This window comes from Poecile atricapillus, chromosome 2, assembly GCF_030490865.1.
Source record: "Poecile atricapillus isolate bPoeAtr1 chromosome 2, bPoeAtr1.hap1, whole genome shotgun sequence".
Taxonomy (NCBI): Eukaryota; Metazoa; Chordata; class Aves; order Passeriformes; family Paridae; genus Poecile; species Poecile atricapillus.
Genome location: NC_081250.1, coordinates 56,243,228 through 56,263,159, shown reverse-complemented (window position 1 = coordinate 56,263,159; position 19,932 = coordinate 56,243,228). Strand labels below are relative to the sequence as shown.

At 37.0% G+C, this 19,932-nt stretch overlaps 1 protein-coding gene across 3 annotated transcripts in view; it reads right to left on the bottom strand.

Annotated features, from left to right (window-relative positions):
- TNS3 (tensin 3) overlaps positions 1-19,932 on the bottom strand; it is a 168,773-nt gene that overhangs the window by 115,236 nt on the left and 33,605 nt on the right. For 2 of the 3 annotated variants that reach the window (XM_058831211.1, XM_058831212.1), the window contains 2 exons: positions 14,520-14,557; positions 5,562-5,600 (listed from right to left, as the gene is read on the bottom strand). Coding sequence is in view for 1 of the 3 variants with exons in the window: in XM_058831209.1 (XP_058687192.1) it covers positions 5,562-5,600; positions 8,880-8,891 (51 nt within the window). In the remaining 2 variants the exon portion in view is untranslated. Of the gene's footprint in view, positions 1-5,561; positions 5,601-8,879; positions 8,992-14,519; positions 14,558-19,932 lie in introns of those variants that run through there. The other variant, XM_058831209.1, reaches the window with a different exon arrangement.

Sequence of the window (19,932 nt, the reverse complement as noted above, 5' to 3'; positions counted from 1 at the left end):
CAGGCAAACTTGGCTCTGGAAACTACCAAACCTTTCCTTCTTGTTGATGCCCTGTTTCTGCAGACTGTTCAAAGAAAGCCTGCTTTTCATTTCATTTTGGATGAATGCCTGGAACTGAACATACTGTACTATAACAAAACTTCATATTCAAATTCCTATTAAATCTTGTAATCCTCTAATATACCTAGGAACAACATGAGCCCTCCCTTCTGGAAAGTTCAATGACTAGCTTTTGAATTTAGTATGCTACACACAGCTCAGTTCAAGACCACAGCATTTCATAAATTTGAGGGATTGGAGTAGCCAATTCATGCAGATTTATTCTCTGTGCCCTCTTATGACTAAGTCAGAGATATTTACAAACAAGGCACTGACTGCACTTAAAACAGCATTTTGGAACCAGGGGTCCATGGCTTTACTCTGGTAAGCACTTGAAATCTAAAACTAAAGAAACAAATCCCATAGAAATGCATTACAAAGAAATGCCCACACCAGCCCCCTTCTGGAGAACTGAAATACAAAAGAAAGTTTGAAACATGATCATGTCAAGTTTTTCAAATCAGGCATCAGCTCACAGGTTTTGTCAAGGAAGTGTCTCATCAGTCTGCTCTTCTGCATATCTACAACTAACAAAACAAGAAACTAAGAAAAGTAGAATTGTTTTTTTAAGAAGCTAAAAGAAAAAAAGGAAAGGAAGAGAAAAGCACAGGTCAAAATTTAATAAAGCAAAACTGATCAGCAATACAGAGAGGGCTTTAAAAAAAAGTTTCAAGGCACCTTTGCTTCCTTGTGAGTTCAGGAAAGCTGTATGAAAGAGAAGTGAAGAAACATCCCTCCATAAATGTTTCGCCAAAGCCCACAGTTTTCATGGAGACATGAGCACTATGGTTCTGGATGGTGACAGAGCAGGAACTGAACAGGCAAATAGAAACCTCCACTGGATATTCCCACCCTTTGCAAACAAACCAGAGAACAGAACCAGGCTGTTGCACTTCCCTTCCCATAATGTGTAGGCATGTACACAAGACAGGCAGCTATAGCCTGCAACATTCCCTTAAGAACTGCTCTGGTGAGTCTTGAAAGGAGGCAGGAAAGTTCATAGCAATGGGAAAGTCTGGTAGATTTAGCATGTCCCTCACCTTCACCAAATCATGCCTGCTATATGCATATAATGATTGCTTTGCATGCATCGCACAGGTCCTGTGAGCTAAAGTTTGAATGTAGCATATAAAAAAAAAAAAGGAAGTTTCCCTAAATAACAGAGCTGGCCATATTCCTAGTTTTCTGTAAGCTTTCCATGCTATTTCTTGAAAGAAGAAGGACAGGAAAACATGAGAACTAATTAGCCACAGACAGTTCATTATAAACCAAACCCACTTGATAAATTTTTCACAAAAGCTTTTACTGATTTAAGCCAGAAACCAAATTCAGAGCTGGCAGAGCAAAATCATTGCATATACCAGTTTCTAACTGCCAGTTTAGTTACTGCTATCATTCTCCACTGCATTTGAAGGTCATGCCTGACTAACCAAATTTAACATATTGTATCTTCTAGTAATAATGAAACCCCACTTCTAATGAAATGCAATCCTTCCCAATTACAATGAAATGCACAGACCTTCCCAATACCATAATTATTCAACTTCCCATTTCTCAAAAAATCTCTTGCATGCCCACTTTAAAAACAGATGGATTGTGTTCCATAGGAACAGAGAATTGTCTCGCATTGTTTGTCTCAAAACATGTGTTTAAAACTGAATGCAGTAGGGATAAAAATTTATTTTTTCATATTCACTGATCTTTCTCATACAAAGCTTCTGGGGAGGATAGCATACAACAACATGAAAAAAAAAGGAAGGAGAGGGTTTTTTTTTTTGCAACAGGGGACAAGCATTCTTTCAAACACTGTTAAGAGTATTGAATTTTCTTAGTTTCCTGCTCTCTTCCTCACTTTTCATAGCTGGGAGGTTGGTTTTATATATCAATATGCATTTTCAGTTCTCAGTTTTTAATTATTTTTTTTTTAGAAAATATTGGCACTAGGTTGTATGTATGTAGGGGTATACATAAACTACAATGGATTTCAAATAAAAAAAATGAGATAAGCAATTAAAATGAGGCTTTTGTGACTTCACAGTCACTTCTTCAGGAATTCTTTCCAAGGTATGCTCCTGCTCCTTTTAAAAAACCAAATGAAAAATGCACACACCCAAAAAAAAACCCAAAACCAACCAATCTCTATTTTCTCCACAAGTACTTTTATTTTGTTCTCCTCCTATTTTGAAACTGTATAGAGCACAATCTGACTTACTGTTCAAAATCAGGTTTTAGTTTGTTAGGAGAGGCCTGAATGTTAAAGTCTTTGATTTTTCTTTCTATGGGCAGAAAAGAGGCTTGCATAATTAAGGAGATGGGGGTGGAAATCAGAATCATTTACACCCTTACTCAGTTTATATCAAAATGATCAAACTTCCACTCAAGACATAGCAAAACAGCTAACCAAACTTCAGCTTGAATTGACTATTATGGTAAAATATACATTACACCTAAGTGTCCATTTAATCGGTCCACGTTATAACAGCTAGTTATGAAAAGTGATATTTAAATGGCAGACTAGAGGTATGCAGAATTCTTTGGGAAAAAAAATAAGAAAAAAAAGGTTATTAAGGTTAAATCAGGAATTTCTGTGCTGAAGATCACTATTTAAAGGTGTCTTAAAACTGACAAGTCATGCAGTCATAAGGACCATTTATCAATGAAGTAATTTTAAGATAAGAATCCATGTAAGAGTTTTGAGCCTTCACATAACATTTCATTACTGCAAAAAATTTGGTGGCATAGGTGATGGGACTCTGAGGAATTAAGATTTTGTTTGCTTTATGCTTTTCAAAGATACACTATCATGAAGGAGAAAAAAGAAATTCAGTCAAAACTAGCTTACCGCCCTTTTGAAACATCATAAATTATCCTAGACTATTTCCTGACTCTAAACTAATATCCTTCCATTGGCTTTCCTTTTATCTTTTTTAAGTAATAGATGAAACAAAAAGTATTCAGAGCTCTATGGTTATGGCCTAAACCTTTCCTTATTTTGACAGGACAAGAGGAAAACACTTGTCATCATTTTTTTTAAATTAAAAACATCAATTTAAGAAATACTATCAGCTGAGTAGCTAACAATCTTTCAAAACAAGATACAATAATTCCAGTAAAGGCCATTTAAACAAACCTACCATCTTTGATTTTTATCTAATTTTAGAAGTACTAGATAAGCTCACTCAGCTCTCAGGTAAAAACAAACACAGTGACCATGCCACTTTTTTTTTTTTCCTTCAAGTTTTTAGATTAAGCTACAATTCTCTGCAATGAAAGACCATTCCCACAAATAGTCCATTGTCTCTTCATGAAATAAAATTAAGTGCAACACAGTAAGTCATCTTTGCTAAACATTTGAATTTAATCAATCGAGCTGGACTAACATCATCCCACTTTCCGAGGAATGTGCATGACAACATAAAGTAAGTAGTATTAGAACACAGGGACCACTTTGTATTTTAGCACCTGAAATTCCAAACAGCTGCACTGAATTGACATATGAGGCTCCTGATGTCATTACAAAGCTGCAAGAAACATGGCTCATGAGAAATGGGAAGGGCCCCTTTGGTAACAGACAAAAGAAAATACTCAATAAAACACACATTTTGAAGAAAAATAACATCTGTGAATTTCATCAGGCTTCAATAGTCTTCCAAGAAATGTGTCACTGAGATTCTAACTACAATTGTTGCTATAAGCCAGTTTAAGGCAATATAGGCAACCTTTACATTGACTAAATAGATGCAACACTTATTTAAAGAAAGCATATGTATTGTTTATTCATGTGAAAACTAAAAGGTTAGAATTCCTTGACTGGATTGGAATGAATGGGGATAAATCAATAGTTCAGCAGCAAATTATGACGATGCAAAGTTTTGTTTAATTTGAATAGATGTTGCCCTCCCTATTATCTAAATCTCTCAACTTATTTTTGATCTTGTCACTTTACATGCAAAACAGTTGTCAAAAAAATGCTTACAGCTAACATCATCATAGATATTCCTCTTTCAGAACAACAGAACTATTCATTAAATAGATGTGCTGAACAAAGTGCTGAACAAAGATGTAACATAAAAATTTCACCACATTTCACACCAAAAGCAATCCACACTATTCAATATTGCTTTCAGCAACAAAACATAGTGTATACTGTGTAGTGAAAATATTTCACCTACAGATATCCCTACAAGAAATTTCAATAGAATTCCACTCCTTCTGCCCAAACTAGTAAATGCTTTATTTGGTGACTGAATATACCTGTCTACATTCCTGCTAGTAAACTAAAACAGGTTGGGCCACTTTTGCCATCTGCATTCTTTACCAACTGGCAGGTCACAGAGTCAGTTGGGACTATATTATCAGCATTGCCCCATGTACACATAAAACAAGTTCAATCAGAATTATTAATGACTAGTAGCATATCCCACAGGATGCTATATGTTTAAATTTTTTTCTGAACCACAATAACCAGTTTTCTATTTCAGAATCAATACCTCAGTTGAGTGCACAACAGAAAAGAAAGCAACTGCATTTGCCAGTATGCACCTAATACTGTGAGCTGCAAACAAAAGATTTATTTTCTATTTATAATTTTAGCAGTGATGCTATACAAGATCCTCAGACTCTGACATGGGTTAATTCATAAAATTACTGAGTCAAATCTAGGAGAGACCTCCAATGAGTTGATACTCACATTCCTCATAATATCAAAAATAACTGATTTTGATTTCCAGGCTTTATTTAAAAACCACCTTTTGACTTCTGTGGTTTGTGATAGGTAAGTACCATCACCTCTATTTTTCCAGCATGGAAATCAAGACACAAAAATGTGCGAAGTGGCTTGGCAATTCACACAGCAATGCAGAATTGAGATGTAGTATTCCTAATTGCCAGTGGTTGTATCACTTACCTACAATACACAGAGTTCTTGGCTGACACTTGTGCATCAGCGGTTGGCTGCTTAGTCCTAGTAATGACACTAGCAGCTGCCAGTGCTGGTTCAACAAGTAACTTAGAATCCATCTTCCCAGCATCACTCATATTACCCTTGGAGTTCAAACAACCAAATACAGTCATGCAAGCCAGAAAAGGCTTAAGGTTTTCCTATCCTGACCAAGTATGGGTTCCACCAGCAACCGAAAATAACAGGTCTTAAACAAATCTTATACTACTTGCACTTCCAAACTGACACAAGACATCAGTATGTTGAAACAAATCATTACTGAGCTGGTTGTTCTTTTTTTTCATTTAGAAGGCAGAAATAAAAGCATAAAACATGTGCATTCCTGGATGGGACAGGACACAGCAACAAGCTTCAGAAATGGATCCCTGATTTGCCAAGCCTTCAGAGAGGAAAGGTGATAGCACAGTACTGAAATAATAAGAGGTTATAGGAGACTACAAGAATAATCTAACCTATAACCTAATAAAACCTGATGGCTATCAGTAGTGCCAAAAATACTCACCAGCTCATAGCTGCCTGGTAGAAAGCAGGGTGTCACCACCTGGAATAAAAGATGTTGATAAAATAAGGAAAAAAAGATAATACCTTTGGAGATGCCCCAGCTGCATTGTTTGAGCTCCATCCAGACAAAGAGGTACCAACCAGATCAGATGCAGAATCTGAGCATCCACCTGCTGCTCTCAGCTGTACTATCTAATTTCAGCTCCCTAAAAAGTTAGCACTAGCTCCATGCAAACTCAGTGCCCTGCTCACATACTCTAATCACTGAAACAGGTCAAAGAGTGTTGCAATGTGTTTCTTGTCAATGGTATGTTTGGTTATTACCTAAGTTGATGGTTTGGTCCAAATGAGACCCTCCTACCCCATGTTGTCAATCTACCCTGAGTCTCCTATCAATCTGTCTTACGCCCATCGCATGCTTGGAATTCCTCTTCGGAAATCCCCTAAACTTCGAAGTTTGATTAGTCCATGTGACCCAACTTTCCTGCCCTACCTCCCTCATTGGATGATGATTTTGTGAACCCTGCCTTTTACCCTCCCCAGGGTATCTCTGATTAGCTGATGCTTTATACCCTCCCTTTGAACCGCCTCCCTATTTCAGCTGTTGCAAGCTTGCATTTTCTATCTTTTGCCCCCAAGATTCCCCAGAGCAATAAATGCTCTATTATCCCATGCAAAAGACCTCCCTCTCGTCCTTGCTTCCTCAGAGCGCAGATTGACAGCCAAAAAGCCGTAGAGCAAGTGCTCTAGTCACACCTCGGGTCATCCTGCTCCTGGGGTGTGACCCACTCCTGTCGCAGGCCGAAGTGATAGAGCCAGAGAAGCTCCGGCGAGATGTGACAGAAGAGTAATGTTTTCCCTCACATCACACAGTGAAACATGAAGGGCTTTCTCCCTTCCTCTATCCTTTATAGCGTTCTTTAATCATCACCTTAGTTTTAGTTAATGAGTAAGCATTCTGCTTTTCAAGAAATCTAGAATTTCAGCAGTTCCCAACACCTTACCCTTGCTCTGGAACTGACTTTGGGTCATGAGTTTAGCAGAGCAAGCAGAACAGATATTCTGTGGATTCACATATCTTCAGAGATTTGTCTCCAAATTAAAAACACTTCCTATGAAAAACATAGTCTGTATACATCACACAAAAACACCCCAAGCCACCTTATTTTGATATTCAGAAACCAAAACACAAAGAAAGCCAGGAAAAGCATGACTAACTTGGATTACATGACGACCTAGGAAAAAACAAGTGTTAGATTATTTCTACAATCTCATACAGCAGGCACCCTCAAATCTCACACATACAGTCATAAAACTGTAGGTTCATCCATTCACACCACTCAGCTGAACTTCAGTAGTAGTCATCATGCATGCTCAATTTAACAGGTACCTTGAGGATAAGCCCAGTGAAAACTGTTTCATTTAACATGCTCACCCTCAAAATTATGGCTCTCTGGGACAGATGTGCCTCTCAACCAGCAGAGTGGAGCTAGAAACCCTGCAGCAACACCTGGACAACAAAGGTGGAGTTTCCTTTCAGGACAGCTGCTGAGTCCTACAATGACTCAATTCACGGTTAGGTTACTGAGCAGAGGGGGCCTCATGTCTCATGTCGTTTGTAATCCTTAGAATAATAAAAAGAAAAAACTTCATGTGCTACCTTGAATAACAATCACCAACTCTCCTTGAAAGCCAAAGTGACAAACCAAGCAGAGCAGTGCCCAGATAAAAGAAACAAAGCCACATGCACCCTGCACCACCACCACAAGCAGCAAACACCTGCATCTAGGGAAAAAAGACTGTCCTGAGCTGTCCTGACCAAGTGATTACCTTGTACTTATAAACTGGTTTTGTTAGTGTTCTCATTAGCAACACCTAAGGTTAAAGTAGATAAACATGAAATGTCAATTACTTTCCTCTCACTGCATATACTAGGAAGAAAGAATTAATGGAAACACCAAAGGAGTTGGCAAGTTAGCTGAGTGGTGCAGTGGAAGAGATGAACTAACATTACATGCTCACGTAATTAATAATGTGAACCACTTATTATGGAATAAAATTATCATCACTGACATACAAAAATATAATCTCTGTTCTCTCCCTTCCCTTCACTGATTAAAACTCTTGAGGAATCAAGCATATCTCTACCCCTATAGCTAGCTAAAACACAGCTCTGCTGTAATCTTCTGGCTAATTACAGCTGATTCACTGCCTAAGAAAAATCCATTTTTCTGACACAAGAACACTGGGGACATCCAGTGGACAAGAACTTCAGAAGCAGATTACAGATCTCTGCAGATTTGTGACATCTTATTCAGGCAGCTCTGGACTGTGAGAAGATGAGAGCTAACAAGAAAAATAGCACTTGATTTTTTCCTTCTCTGAGCTCCTCTGTACCTGAAACAGTTATATATACCAAACTGACTTTACAAAAAAAAATGTCATCTTCTGGTTCTGTGTCTTCTGCACTTCCTTTTTACAGAAATCAAGACCCATGTCAAAGACTTTGATATTCTGCTGCTGTTTCTGTTCTACAAAACTCAATGAACCACCCAAGATGCACTGACTTTTTTTTTTTCTTCTAACTCCTTAAAAAAATAGCACATTTCTTCCCAGATGAAGCAAAATAGCCAAGATCTTGCTGTATCCCAACTTTAGTTCTCATGACCAGCTGAAGCAAATTCTTCCACTGTTAATCCAGACACAGGCTAAAAGCAAAAGTGTTTTTTAACCTGTTAACAGGTAACAGCGGATAGTATGACATCCAAACAATCTAGGTTAAGAACATATGAGTGGCTCTAATTATTTTTCCTACTTTTCAAAGGTCTGGGACATGCTGAAAAATAAGCTTTAAAGAAACAGCATACAGCTAAAAAGCAAACCAGCAAGACTTAAATCCAATAACAACACAGAGATAGAAAACCAAGTGTAAAGGTCTCAGTCATTGGTTTAAAAAGTTACACACTGTACCAACTGCACAGAACAATAAACTTCAGAAAGTCTTTTCTGGTCCACCTACCGAAGCTACAGCTAATCTTAAAGACATCTACAATAACCTGGTTTGTCAGCTTTCAACAGTTTCTTTATTCTTGTAAGAAATGTTCTGCATATGCATTAGTGTAATATATCATAGCTCCACACCAAGGTGGATTTAGCTTCTATGTTTCTGTACGTTCACATATTAACACGCAATATCAGAATGTAAGAAAGCTGCGCCTACTTTCATAAAGTTACCTCTTCAGTGCCCAGCACATAGACATAGAGGTACATTGTTAGTCTATTCACAAATCATCAAGCAACTGTTTTCAAGACAAATTACCTGTTCTTGCATACACAGTTAATATGAAAACATTTTCCTGGTGTGATATTTCCTGCATTGAGCCTTAGCTTGAAAAAGTCCCACATTGATGGAAAAATGATTAAAAATAATTTTCTTATGAAGAATTCTGATTACAATTAATCTGCTGGAAATTTTTCTTCATGTGACTGTAACATCAGTCACATCAGTTAATAAGTAACTAACTAACATGAGATAAATGTTAATTCAAACAAACAAAAAAAAAGTCAACAAATGGCAGGCTATCTGGCACTAGGGAAATAAAACCTGTCCCCGCTTGTTCTTAACAGCAACACCATAATGCCCCCCCCAACGCACAACAGTTCATTGGCTGGGATAACCAGTAGTTACATTTCAGTGATTTGCATTTTTTTTTCACTTCCAGATGCATATTTCCTTTTTACCTTCTTCCTTCTTATTTTCTTTTTGTAAGAAGTATGTGATTTTTCAGAGGAAGAGCCATCTTCAAAGAATGAGCCAGTTATTTCCAAAGGTGCATTTCAAAGTCCAAATCTCAAACACTATTATATTGCTTTTGTAAAAGCAATTTATCCACATGGCTATAATGAATCACTTTCTCCCCAGCTACAGTTTTATCAAGTAAGAAATTCTGGCATGCTTGCACAGGTTATGTGTAACACAAACTATATTCAGGGGGAAGAATCTTCACCTGTAAAGTAACCTACTAGAAAACCTGTTGTGAAGACTCTAGTTCACTATTTATGTTACAAAATTGAGGAGAAAGAGTAAAAAGACCAGTAAAATGAAGTCACTGACATCCTGCAAATAGTGTGAAGTTATAATCATGTTAGTAGATTTTCTGAATGTTACATAGATGACTGTCAGAAACCTATATGGTAAAGTCATAGATGTATTTAACATGAATTTATATATATATATATATACACATACACAGACACACATTTATACACATAATTTATTTTTTTTTGTTACACAAAACATACACACCTATTTATACCAATATACACCTTCAGAGTTAAGCCTGGAAAAAAATATTTCTCTGCTTAGTTTTCTTCTTCTGGCATGCCTGTCAGTTACTGTTTCCCTTTTCCAACCTACCCTCCCAAAACACTCAGGACAAAGGCTATCTTCCTTCCATGCTGTGGTATTTCATCTTGCAGTGTCACAGCCCTGACCTACATCATTAAAGTTCTTCAATTCTCTGAAGAATACATACAAGGCAAAGACACTTGTTACATAGGTTATTTGGGAAAAAGATTTTTAAAAATCCTCTAATGAAAGAGAAGGTACTTAAAAGCAAAAATTGATTAGTTTCCCTTGATAACTGTAAACCAGTAAACAGAGATAAAGTCCCTTCCTTCTTCAAATCGTGGGATTTGTTCCAAATGAGTTCAGAAGCAAAAGAAAAAGTCAGAATTTGTGTGTTGCTAACAGGGGTTAAACCAGACAGCAGAAATCAAGATCTTAAAACTAGATTTTACTGGACTTTGCACTAGCCCTCTGTACTGTGGTTTAATTTGCGAACCTGAACTGTAAATGCTAGCTAGTGCCCCACCTGATTTAATCTGTGTAATAGATGAAAGGGCTTTATAAAATAGGTTGAAATTATCTGACACAAGTGCAAAAAATATAGTGTATTTGCTAAAAGTATCTCCTTTTGCTACCTCTTCAGCTTAAAAAAAAAAAATCAAAATTTTGACAATTGTATGTATCTGTTTGAGACTTAACTTCTCCTTTCTTTGTATCCGATCTGACCTCTCCAAGCTTTATGAGGCAGAGATTACTCAGGGAACTATGCTACTCTTTGAGGATTCCATGTGTATGTATTTTGGCACAATCTCCATTAGAAAACATTCTTCATTTGCAAATAAAACTTGCAGCATTACCAGATAGGGAGGATGGCAGGGAACAAACTACCAGCATGGATTAAAATTTCTTGAATGGAAACAAACTGTGTACCAGACTAGCTGCATCTCAGAATTCTGCATCTATAATGTAAGTATCAGTCTAGCTTCTCAGGATTTCAGTCTGCTTCCAAATCTGAGTAACAGTGATAAGAACTACAAGCATTATGATTCCTACAGTCATAAATGGCACTTCAGCCAACAGTACCAGAAGTTTTAGGGTGAGGAGACAGGAATTTTGTCACAACAAACAGCAGATATCACTGCTCAGCCCACAGATTTCACCGCATCTAGTGTACATCCAAGACCTAAGATCTGTGCTCATCAAATAAAAAGATGAAAGATAAGATGAGATCAATATTTAAACAATAAGCATAGGTTAAAATGGGGGAGAAGTGTGGTTTGTTGGGGTTTTTTTTAATACATATTACTGGGTAGAAAGGAATGTGGTAGCAAAGGGCACCAGCAACATCACAGAAAGATATGAAAGCAGAAGACACATGTGAAACTTGCTGGTCAAAAATCAAAAATGAGTTTGAAGGTCATTTCAGTTTTTTACTTTATTTCCCTACAGTTGAAAACCATCCATGTACAGGATGACCCTTTTCATCTCCCTAAGGTAAATTTAATGATTACATGTGTTAAATCATAAGGAAAAACAGCTCTTTGCATCAGGCAATACTAAGATGCATACAGCAATTTAGCACAGGCCTGATTTCAGTCTGTTACAGAAGGTCTGCAAGAATCATGCCAAATAGGCAGTGACCTCTCCAGCAGGAAGTTTATAGAAAATATTTGCAAACACTTCTAGAATATGCTTCTTAGCAAGCCAGAAGAGGCTAAATTAGCCCAGAGGGTTGTGAACCAAACAGAATCCTTACACTTTCTCACAAAAAGTAGGAAAATGCCATGTTGTAAAGACGCAGTTCACTCTGTGAGGCCCCAGTTTGCCCATTTTTGAAATCGAGAGCATTTTGTTGGATGTTGACATGGAAACACTTGAATTTTATGGCATTATTTCTGACTTTCACATATCACAATAGTGACTTTAATAGCTCTCTTGTCATCTTAAAATCTTCCCTCCTCCCAAAACACATTAGAATAAAGTCTTAAACATTTACATTCCAAATATATTTTCAGTTTTCCAGTTTAAGCTATTTGCTGACTGACTGCTTTTCCGAAAATCAGAAAATAAGCCTCTTGTAAGAAATAACTGATTATTGAATTTGGTCTTCTTTTCATAATTTTTTTAATATTCTGTAACAAATGCTAATAATTTCATTTCAGTTATTCAAAAAATCATAAAACATGTCAGTCAGTATCTTGATGTTAGGCTATTACATGCTTTTGGTACTCCATATTCTACTCTTTTCAACAGTTAACACCCAAATGGCTAAGAGCTGAAATGAATGTCCTGTTTTAAACATAAGGTGTACATATGAAATTATTCATCTCCAAAACAAGTTTAAAGAACCACACTGGTCTCCAGAATCATTTAAATATCATCATTTCTGGAAACTCTAGTTCTATGTAGCAACTACCCAAGTAAATCTTTGAGCTACCAATGTTGTCAACAAACCAGATTCTTTCTAGTACAACTGGCAGAACTCCATACTGCAATTACTATGTGGAGAACCAAAGCTACTGTGCAAAGAAGGATCAATTGCATCATCTGGTCTAACAAAAAACATCTTTCTACTAAACTGTTCTACTTCTACCAATAGGCCACCATTACTATAGTATTATTACTAATCATTATTATATGTATATATATAGGTGAATTAATATAGGTGATGAAACCCTTTAAAAGGTAATACCTTACTTAAAATTTAATTACCACTATGTATTTCATTATCTTATTTCATTAAAAAACACAGAATTCGGCATTTACCCAGCATACCACACAAAACAGTAATTTTCAAATGCACATGTACACTTTTTACTCAAAATGGGAGATGCTCAACTAACTGACACTTGTATTTACTAGAATTTCCCAAAATGTCCTGAAAAATCTCCAAGTCCTTCACAAAGCAAAGACTCTTCTCTTGAATTTAGTTACACACCTTGGATGTACTGAACTAAATAAATGCTTGCAAACATCAAGGTAACAACACAGATATTAAATCGAGATCTTTGGTCTCCAGAACAGACTATAAAACATGCTGTCTTAATAGACAGCAGGTACTAATCAAAAGTTTAAGTTAAAAGAAGGGAATATTACCCCACAAAAGTGCTTCTGGCAAAATAAAGTCCTCCAAGACTGCTAGATTTAGACTGAATCTGTAAGTGTCTCTTGTTTACACAAATCTAGCAATGGGGAAAGTAAGTCACGGGAGACCATGGAACTACCAATCTCATCTAGTGTGAAAGGAACTTGAAGATTTTCTAAAGTAATGAAACTGAACTGACAGAATCTACAGTAATCACTGAAAAGTAATAATATGCTTATACTTCTTATACTTCTTCTAACCCAATGCGAAAAGTTTGCCCTTAAATCTCCGTTGTACAAATTTTATATATTTATATATTTGTATAGGTGGGGGCATACAGGTGTGCATGTGTCAGAGACTGAAATATTACAGTTTTTGACTTAAACATTTTCATGAAGGACTTCTAGAATTGTTTTACAAAAGCTGCACAGAATACTATCACACCCTGAATAGGCCTTCAGAGTGAGGCCCTGGACCACTCACTGATGAAGATAAGATAAAACTCAGGAACTGGGGACATTCACAAAGCACAGGCTTAGCACCTTCAGCAATGAGACCACAGCCCCAGGGCTATCAGCTGCCAGGCTTGAACAGACCCTTGCTCCAAAGGGTGGGGGAGAGAGGCTTTGGGTGTGTGTAGGAAAGGCCTCTGGTCAGAGGTAGTGAACACCCTCTGATGTGCAGACCAGCTCAGCTGAGGGACCCTTCTCCTGGGGGAAAGCTTATCCACAGCAGAAGGGGGTGTCATGGCCCATCAAAAGGCTCCCCAGACCCTGCAGCAGACCACCAGAGATAACGCAACAGATCCTTAGTGTTGCAAGGGACAGTGTCAAACTGGTGTTCCCACTTGGCCCAAAGCGTGTATTAATCCACAAAATTCTATACTCTTCAGCTTCTGGTGGCATGGCGTGGGACCCTTACCACCAAGAAGATCAGATGGAGGGGAGCAATGAGACATCACTGGAACCCTCAGATGGGTGATATGCTTCTACCCAACCCCTGTCATTGTCTCTCCCCCTACCCCCCAGTCACACTTCTTTCTCCATCTCTTTCTCTCTGTCTTTTCTATTATTAAGAAAATACACCAATTTTTTGGCACTGACATCTAACCTTGTTTGGTTTAAACCTCATTTTTGGGTATATTTTGAACCTTCTAAATTCTTTCCAGTTTATACATAGAGAATTACTGTTCTTTGTCTTTCTGAGTTTAAACTGGATTATAACAGCATGTATACTTTATTCACTCAGATGTTTTTTTCTTTTCTGGCACAACTGTGTGGTTTGTATTTCACCCACTTAACCTGATGTTTTCAACTTAAAACATCTCCTCCTGTGGGAAGAATGAGAAACTCAACACTGGTGCTAATTTTTCAACTATAGATTAATTTTTTTTCCTCACAAATTAGTGGCAAGAACAATACCCCAGCTAGGCATCTTATTCCTAATAAATTCATACAGATTTTGTTGTCTAAACTTTGAATACATGTAGATCAAAAGCAAGAAGGGAGGCCAAAAACCATGCTTACCTTTTCTTCACATTTCCTGTGGCAGGCATACTTGCAAACTAAAACAAAACAAAAAAACACATAAATGACTAAAAGAGTAGGTGAATTGTCCCCTCCATTTCTTTAGATCAGCTTTCTATAAGAGATCTGGCCAAACTCAAGTGTCTATCTATAAAAGTATTTACATACTTCAAAACAAAACCAAACTAAAAAGAAAACATGCATTTAGTTTTCACCCATTCCTGAAAGATTAGTTAATTACAGCAGTGTTATCAGATTTGTGCATTTTATCAGCTCATGACACCATATGTCTGGTTAAATATCATGGGCTGAATACCTTGACACTTACCTTTAAAGCTTCACATATACCAGAAGTGTTATAATTTAAATAGCACAGATAGTAAGATCAAATTGTTCCCAGTGTAACCTCTGAATCTTAGTCATATCAGCAGCCCCAGAGACCAAAGAAAAGCAGGCTGACTTCAAATTCATAGACAACTAGTACTTGCCAGACTGTAATTTCTGATTATGAAATTTAGGTTATTCAGTGTTGCAAACATTACTTTCAAGAGGAAAGCACTTGATTTCTTTTAAATTCCTTCTTCTGAAGAGCAGGAAAGGATGAAATGTACCAGCAATTTTAGATTCAGGAAACAGCATTTAACTTAAAAAGCAGCCAGATGAGCAGTGATGTAACTATGACGCAAAGCACAATAGCTATAATCTAACACAAGCTGGTTTTTATTTGATTTTCCATATGCACTTCCTCCTTTACTCTGAAATGTGCTTTAATTCCATGCAGTGTCCATCCTTTGGGTTACCATGAGCTAACCTGTATTTTAAACTGAGGAAAAATTTACTTATTCAATCTCCAAGATCAGTAAGCTGCAGAATATCATAGAGGTTTAACTGAAGATTAACTGTGGTGTAACCTCAAACCACTGAAGTTGAAAGTCATGCTTGTTTCTCGGTACTTCCACAGCAGCCTGACCCCTACAGGAAAGATACAACTACCAAGACATGAGGTCAGCAAATTCTCTTACTCATTTCAGATTCAAGTGCAACAACAGCTGAATGAAAAGCCCTCATGCTCCAGTCACTGCTCAGGGGAAAAAAAAGTATGGCTTACAGACACATCTCCTATTCTATCTTGTACATGCTATGTTCACTTATTTTCCCCACATGTAAGTTCTTCGTTCACAGTGCTTTACAGGATCAAATTTCTTTATCCTTAAAATTTATTAACATTCACACAAATACACTATTAGCATTGATAATGATCTATACCACTTAAAAACTCTATCAACTTTAAAGCAAATGGAAGGCTGCTCTTAACGCATGAGGAAAAACTTAATTTTCTTGCATGACAGCATAGGGAATAAATGGCTAAATTCATTAAGTGATTTCACATACCAAAACTGTCTATTTAGTAGAATCCATACTTTAAATCAGTATGATTAGCTTTAACTTTGCAAAAGGCTAACAGATGCTCTAAAAATACACATAGTATCTGCATATTCTATAAGCTACATTGAGATTTCCTCCAAAAACAAAGACAACAACAACAAAAAAATAAAGAATGAAATGGTGAATCCGTCAGAAAACCCTGATATTACAGAGAAGGTCTCATCTACTTTATAGATGCTTGAACATAGATTTCTGTGAGGCAAGATGAAATACAAAACAGATTTCATTCCATTACAACTTCCATGATTTTGCTACTGGCTCATGTAAAACACAAAACCTCTATTAAGGATGTTAAATGCAAGCATTAATTTATTATTTTTTTAAGTTTCCACATACAAGAAAATCAGTGTTTTCTGCACTTGTGAAACACAACAGTTCTTACAGTTTTTCTGGAAACAAATCACTTAAGTCAGATGTGAACTTAACCTGGACAGCAACTTCAAGACCCAGTCTTTCAGGAGCATCTCATTCAAATTCATAAGCAGTATCAAAATACAGCATAGAAACTCCATACATAATTAAACTGAGAATACTTCACAAAGCTATATTGCTTTATTTATGAGATTCGAAGGAAAAAAAACCTAAAGCCTCCACAGGCAATTAGTTAAATACAGTCAGGTAAAGCTCTCTGACTGAAACAAACTGTATTTTTTCAGTTGTTTAGATTTATAACATTCCGAGCATAGAGATAGGATTCACAGAAACTGCTTCACTCCTCCTCAGCATCCAGAAATACTCTAAGCATATCTAAATCCAGTATTTGCATGGGTTAGACTGTGTTAAGCTATTACCTTCCCTTCTTCACTATCTAGTAAAGCTGATTATGATAACAAAAATTATCAGATCACAGACTGCAGATGCTGGGAGCAAACAAAGCATTCCTTTGTGCTCAGATGCAGAAAGGAGGTTCTCCATCTTCCCTCTCAGGAGAACTTCAAACTGCTTATTGCATACGTTTCTCCTACAAGGCACACCAGCTACATCCCAACAGAAATGGATTGCCAGGGATAATTGATCCAAACTCCAATTCCCTTTTCTTGACAGGTCTGAATTTCACTAGTTTCTGCCCAGAACAACCAAACTTTAAATGACTGGGGACATTTTAACCGACTATTCTTTACATTTACCAGATGCTCAAATGTTCAAAATGTACGATGTAATTTACATGTGTACTACTGAGGTACAGTAAGCATCACAAGTTTTTGTTTGCTGGTAAGGTAATATTTTTAGGAATATAAAGTTCTGTATATGTGTGTTTGTAGATATAGACACGTGTGAATGTATGCATACAAATATATAAACACATACATACACATACTCCAAAAAGCACAGAAATCTTGCTTTTAGCAAACATACACTCAGTGGCTAAAACCAATCTTAAAAAAAAAACCAAGAAAAAAAAACCCCACTAAAATAAAATACATACCCACAGATGGTGGGAAAGGGGGCAGAGCAGAAGAAGTAGCAGCAGCATTTGAAAGAGATGAAGATATTAAGACAGTCCTAGTAATTGTCTGCAAGGAAGCATGCAGACACATCAAGAAAGTGTGAATGGAATAAGGCCATGCTGCAGCAGTCAAGTTTCTAAGCACAGACAAGTACTGGAAAGAAGCATCATTGCCTTACCAGGCACATCCTTTCACAATGCAATTCATATGGGTTTCTCCATTACAGCTGCTAGCATCATGAACAGTAAAAGATCCCTCCCTTCACCAACACTAACAAATTAAATGTTTACCTATAGAGAGAAGTTTACTTGTTTGATATTTCATTATTTAGAATTCATTGTGCCACAGCTATGATGAATTCTAAATACAATTAATTCTGCTACATCAAAGAACAGTGCTGCCTGGATGACTGCACCACTTCAGACCAAGGCTGGTTTTAGCTTAGCCTAGGCATTTACTTCCAAAGGCCAAAAGAGCAATATTATACCATAATTGTGCAACCTATGTCTTTTCAGAGCAACAAACATGCAATACAAAATCATACGAATAACTGAACAACTGGTATGCTGATAGTATGCTAAGGAAAACACATGCAACTCACATTTAAAAGATCTCAACAAGCATCTTGTATTGAATGCTGGCATTCTTCAGGCAAAGCTTACAAGTGAAATGGCACTCAGCTCTTCTCAGGACTACAGCCTAACTGTACTCCAATTCTAAAATGTGCCTGAAACAGTCCAGAGGACTTAATGCCACACTCTGCAAGGCTACTTCAGTAAAACAGCTCAATGTCTGTATCCCACACACAAGCTCTCATCAAATACTAGACTTTCCAAATTTACGTTCAAGGATTCTAGCATCAGCTCCAAGAATAACTGTCCCATGCTGACTGGTAGTAAAATGGAGACCAAGCCATATTTAGTCAATTTACTGCACTTCAAAACAATTCCTAAACAATCAAGGAAAAAAAGGGAGTAAGGGTAAGACATTTCTTTGTATTGAAATGAAAATGTGTTAACTCCTGCAAGTTACCAATATTGTGGCCAGGGTAAATAGGGAAGGATAAGCATAGTGAGTCATACTTTTTAGTCATAAGCCCCAAAGGTTTTGTAAAATGAAAGTTCTGTTTCTTACATTCTTGTGTGTAAGAAGCTCTCTGAAAATCATTAGAAATGTATTTACAAAGTAACAAACTACTGCTGTAAACTAACCACAGAATGATTTATGGTTTACCAGGACAAAGAGCTTAACCTTTTCTCTGTCAGGTAAGGGCTCTGCACCTTGACACATCTAAGGATTTCACAAATATATGTTATGTCAGTATGTTTCATATATTCCATCACACCGCACACATAATGAATATGGCTGGTTTATAAAGACAACCTTGCAATTAAACACAGCTTTTATCAAGTGATTCTCTGTGACAGGTTTTTGTGTGTTTGTTTTTAAACAACACTGTATGTGTATGGCAAGTGTAGAAAGAAGATAATTCAGGAATACTCTTGGGGTAGAAACTTGCATATAGAGAATCAAAGAGATGTAACTCAGTTTAATGCCTTTCTAATCTCAAAGAAAAATTACTTGTTCCAAAAACACTCACTGTACAGGCCTGGATATTAATCTTCAACTTCCTGGTGACAAAATAAACTGGGATACCAAATCACAGGCCTAGATGTCTGAAAGATGCCTTCTTTCCCTCAGCATCTCCAAGTCAGCAAAAGAGACACATGCTATTAAAGATAGGTTTTGACAGTAATACAAGTCCTTGAAAATTCCCAACAGAATGTAATCTGCATATAAAGCAAATAAAAAGATTTGTGCTATCAAGACTTAAGTTTTACAGTTCCCAATTTCAGACTTCTCTCCTAATACCAGGACAGACAGGTGTCAGAGGGTAACAGAAGTGGTAGAGTCTGGCTATTTTAATATGTAGGCCAGCAATACTGCTACTGAGCAACAGCTCACACCTGCAGGAAATGTCCTTCACAAAATATCAGGCCTGTCATTGGCTCTGAAGAAAATGTATTCTCTTTTTCTTAAAATACCTTGATTTGGTTTCTGAAAATGGGAAGTATGGCCACCACAACAGGATCTCCTTGGGGCAGAGGAGGAGGCTATCTGTGACCAAAATCTCCCAAATGACTACTGGCTACAGTAAACCAGTCTGGTTGAAATGGCTTTGTGGATTAAATGTTGTTACAAGTGCAGTTTGGTGGCTATTTTTATTTCAAAAAGTGTTTAATAATGTTGTGATCAGATTTTTAGAAAAAACTCATACCGCCACACATTTCTGCTGACCCGTTCCTACCAACTTTGCAATGATTCAACTTAAGAAAAAAGTCAAAAGGAAAGCAGCATGAAAATCAGACGCACAAAAATTACCCACAGCATTAAAAATAAGTTGGTATGCAATTTCCTATGAGGCAGTTTTGTGCATTTCTTCCCCCACCCCACCTTGTGTAGGGGGTAGAAGAAGTGTAGCTTAGCTGTAAATATTAGTCTTTAGATGCAAAAGTAAA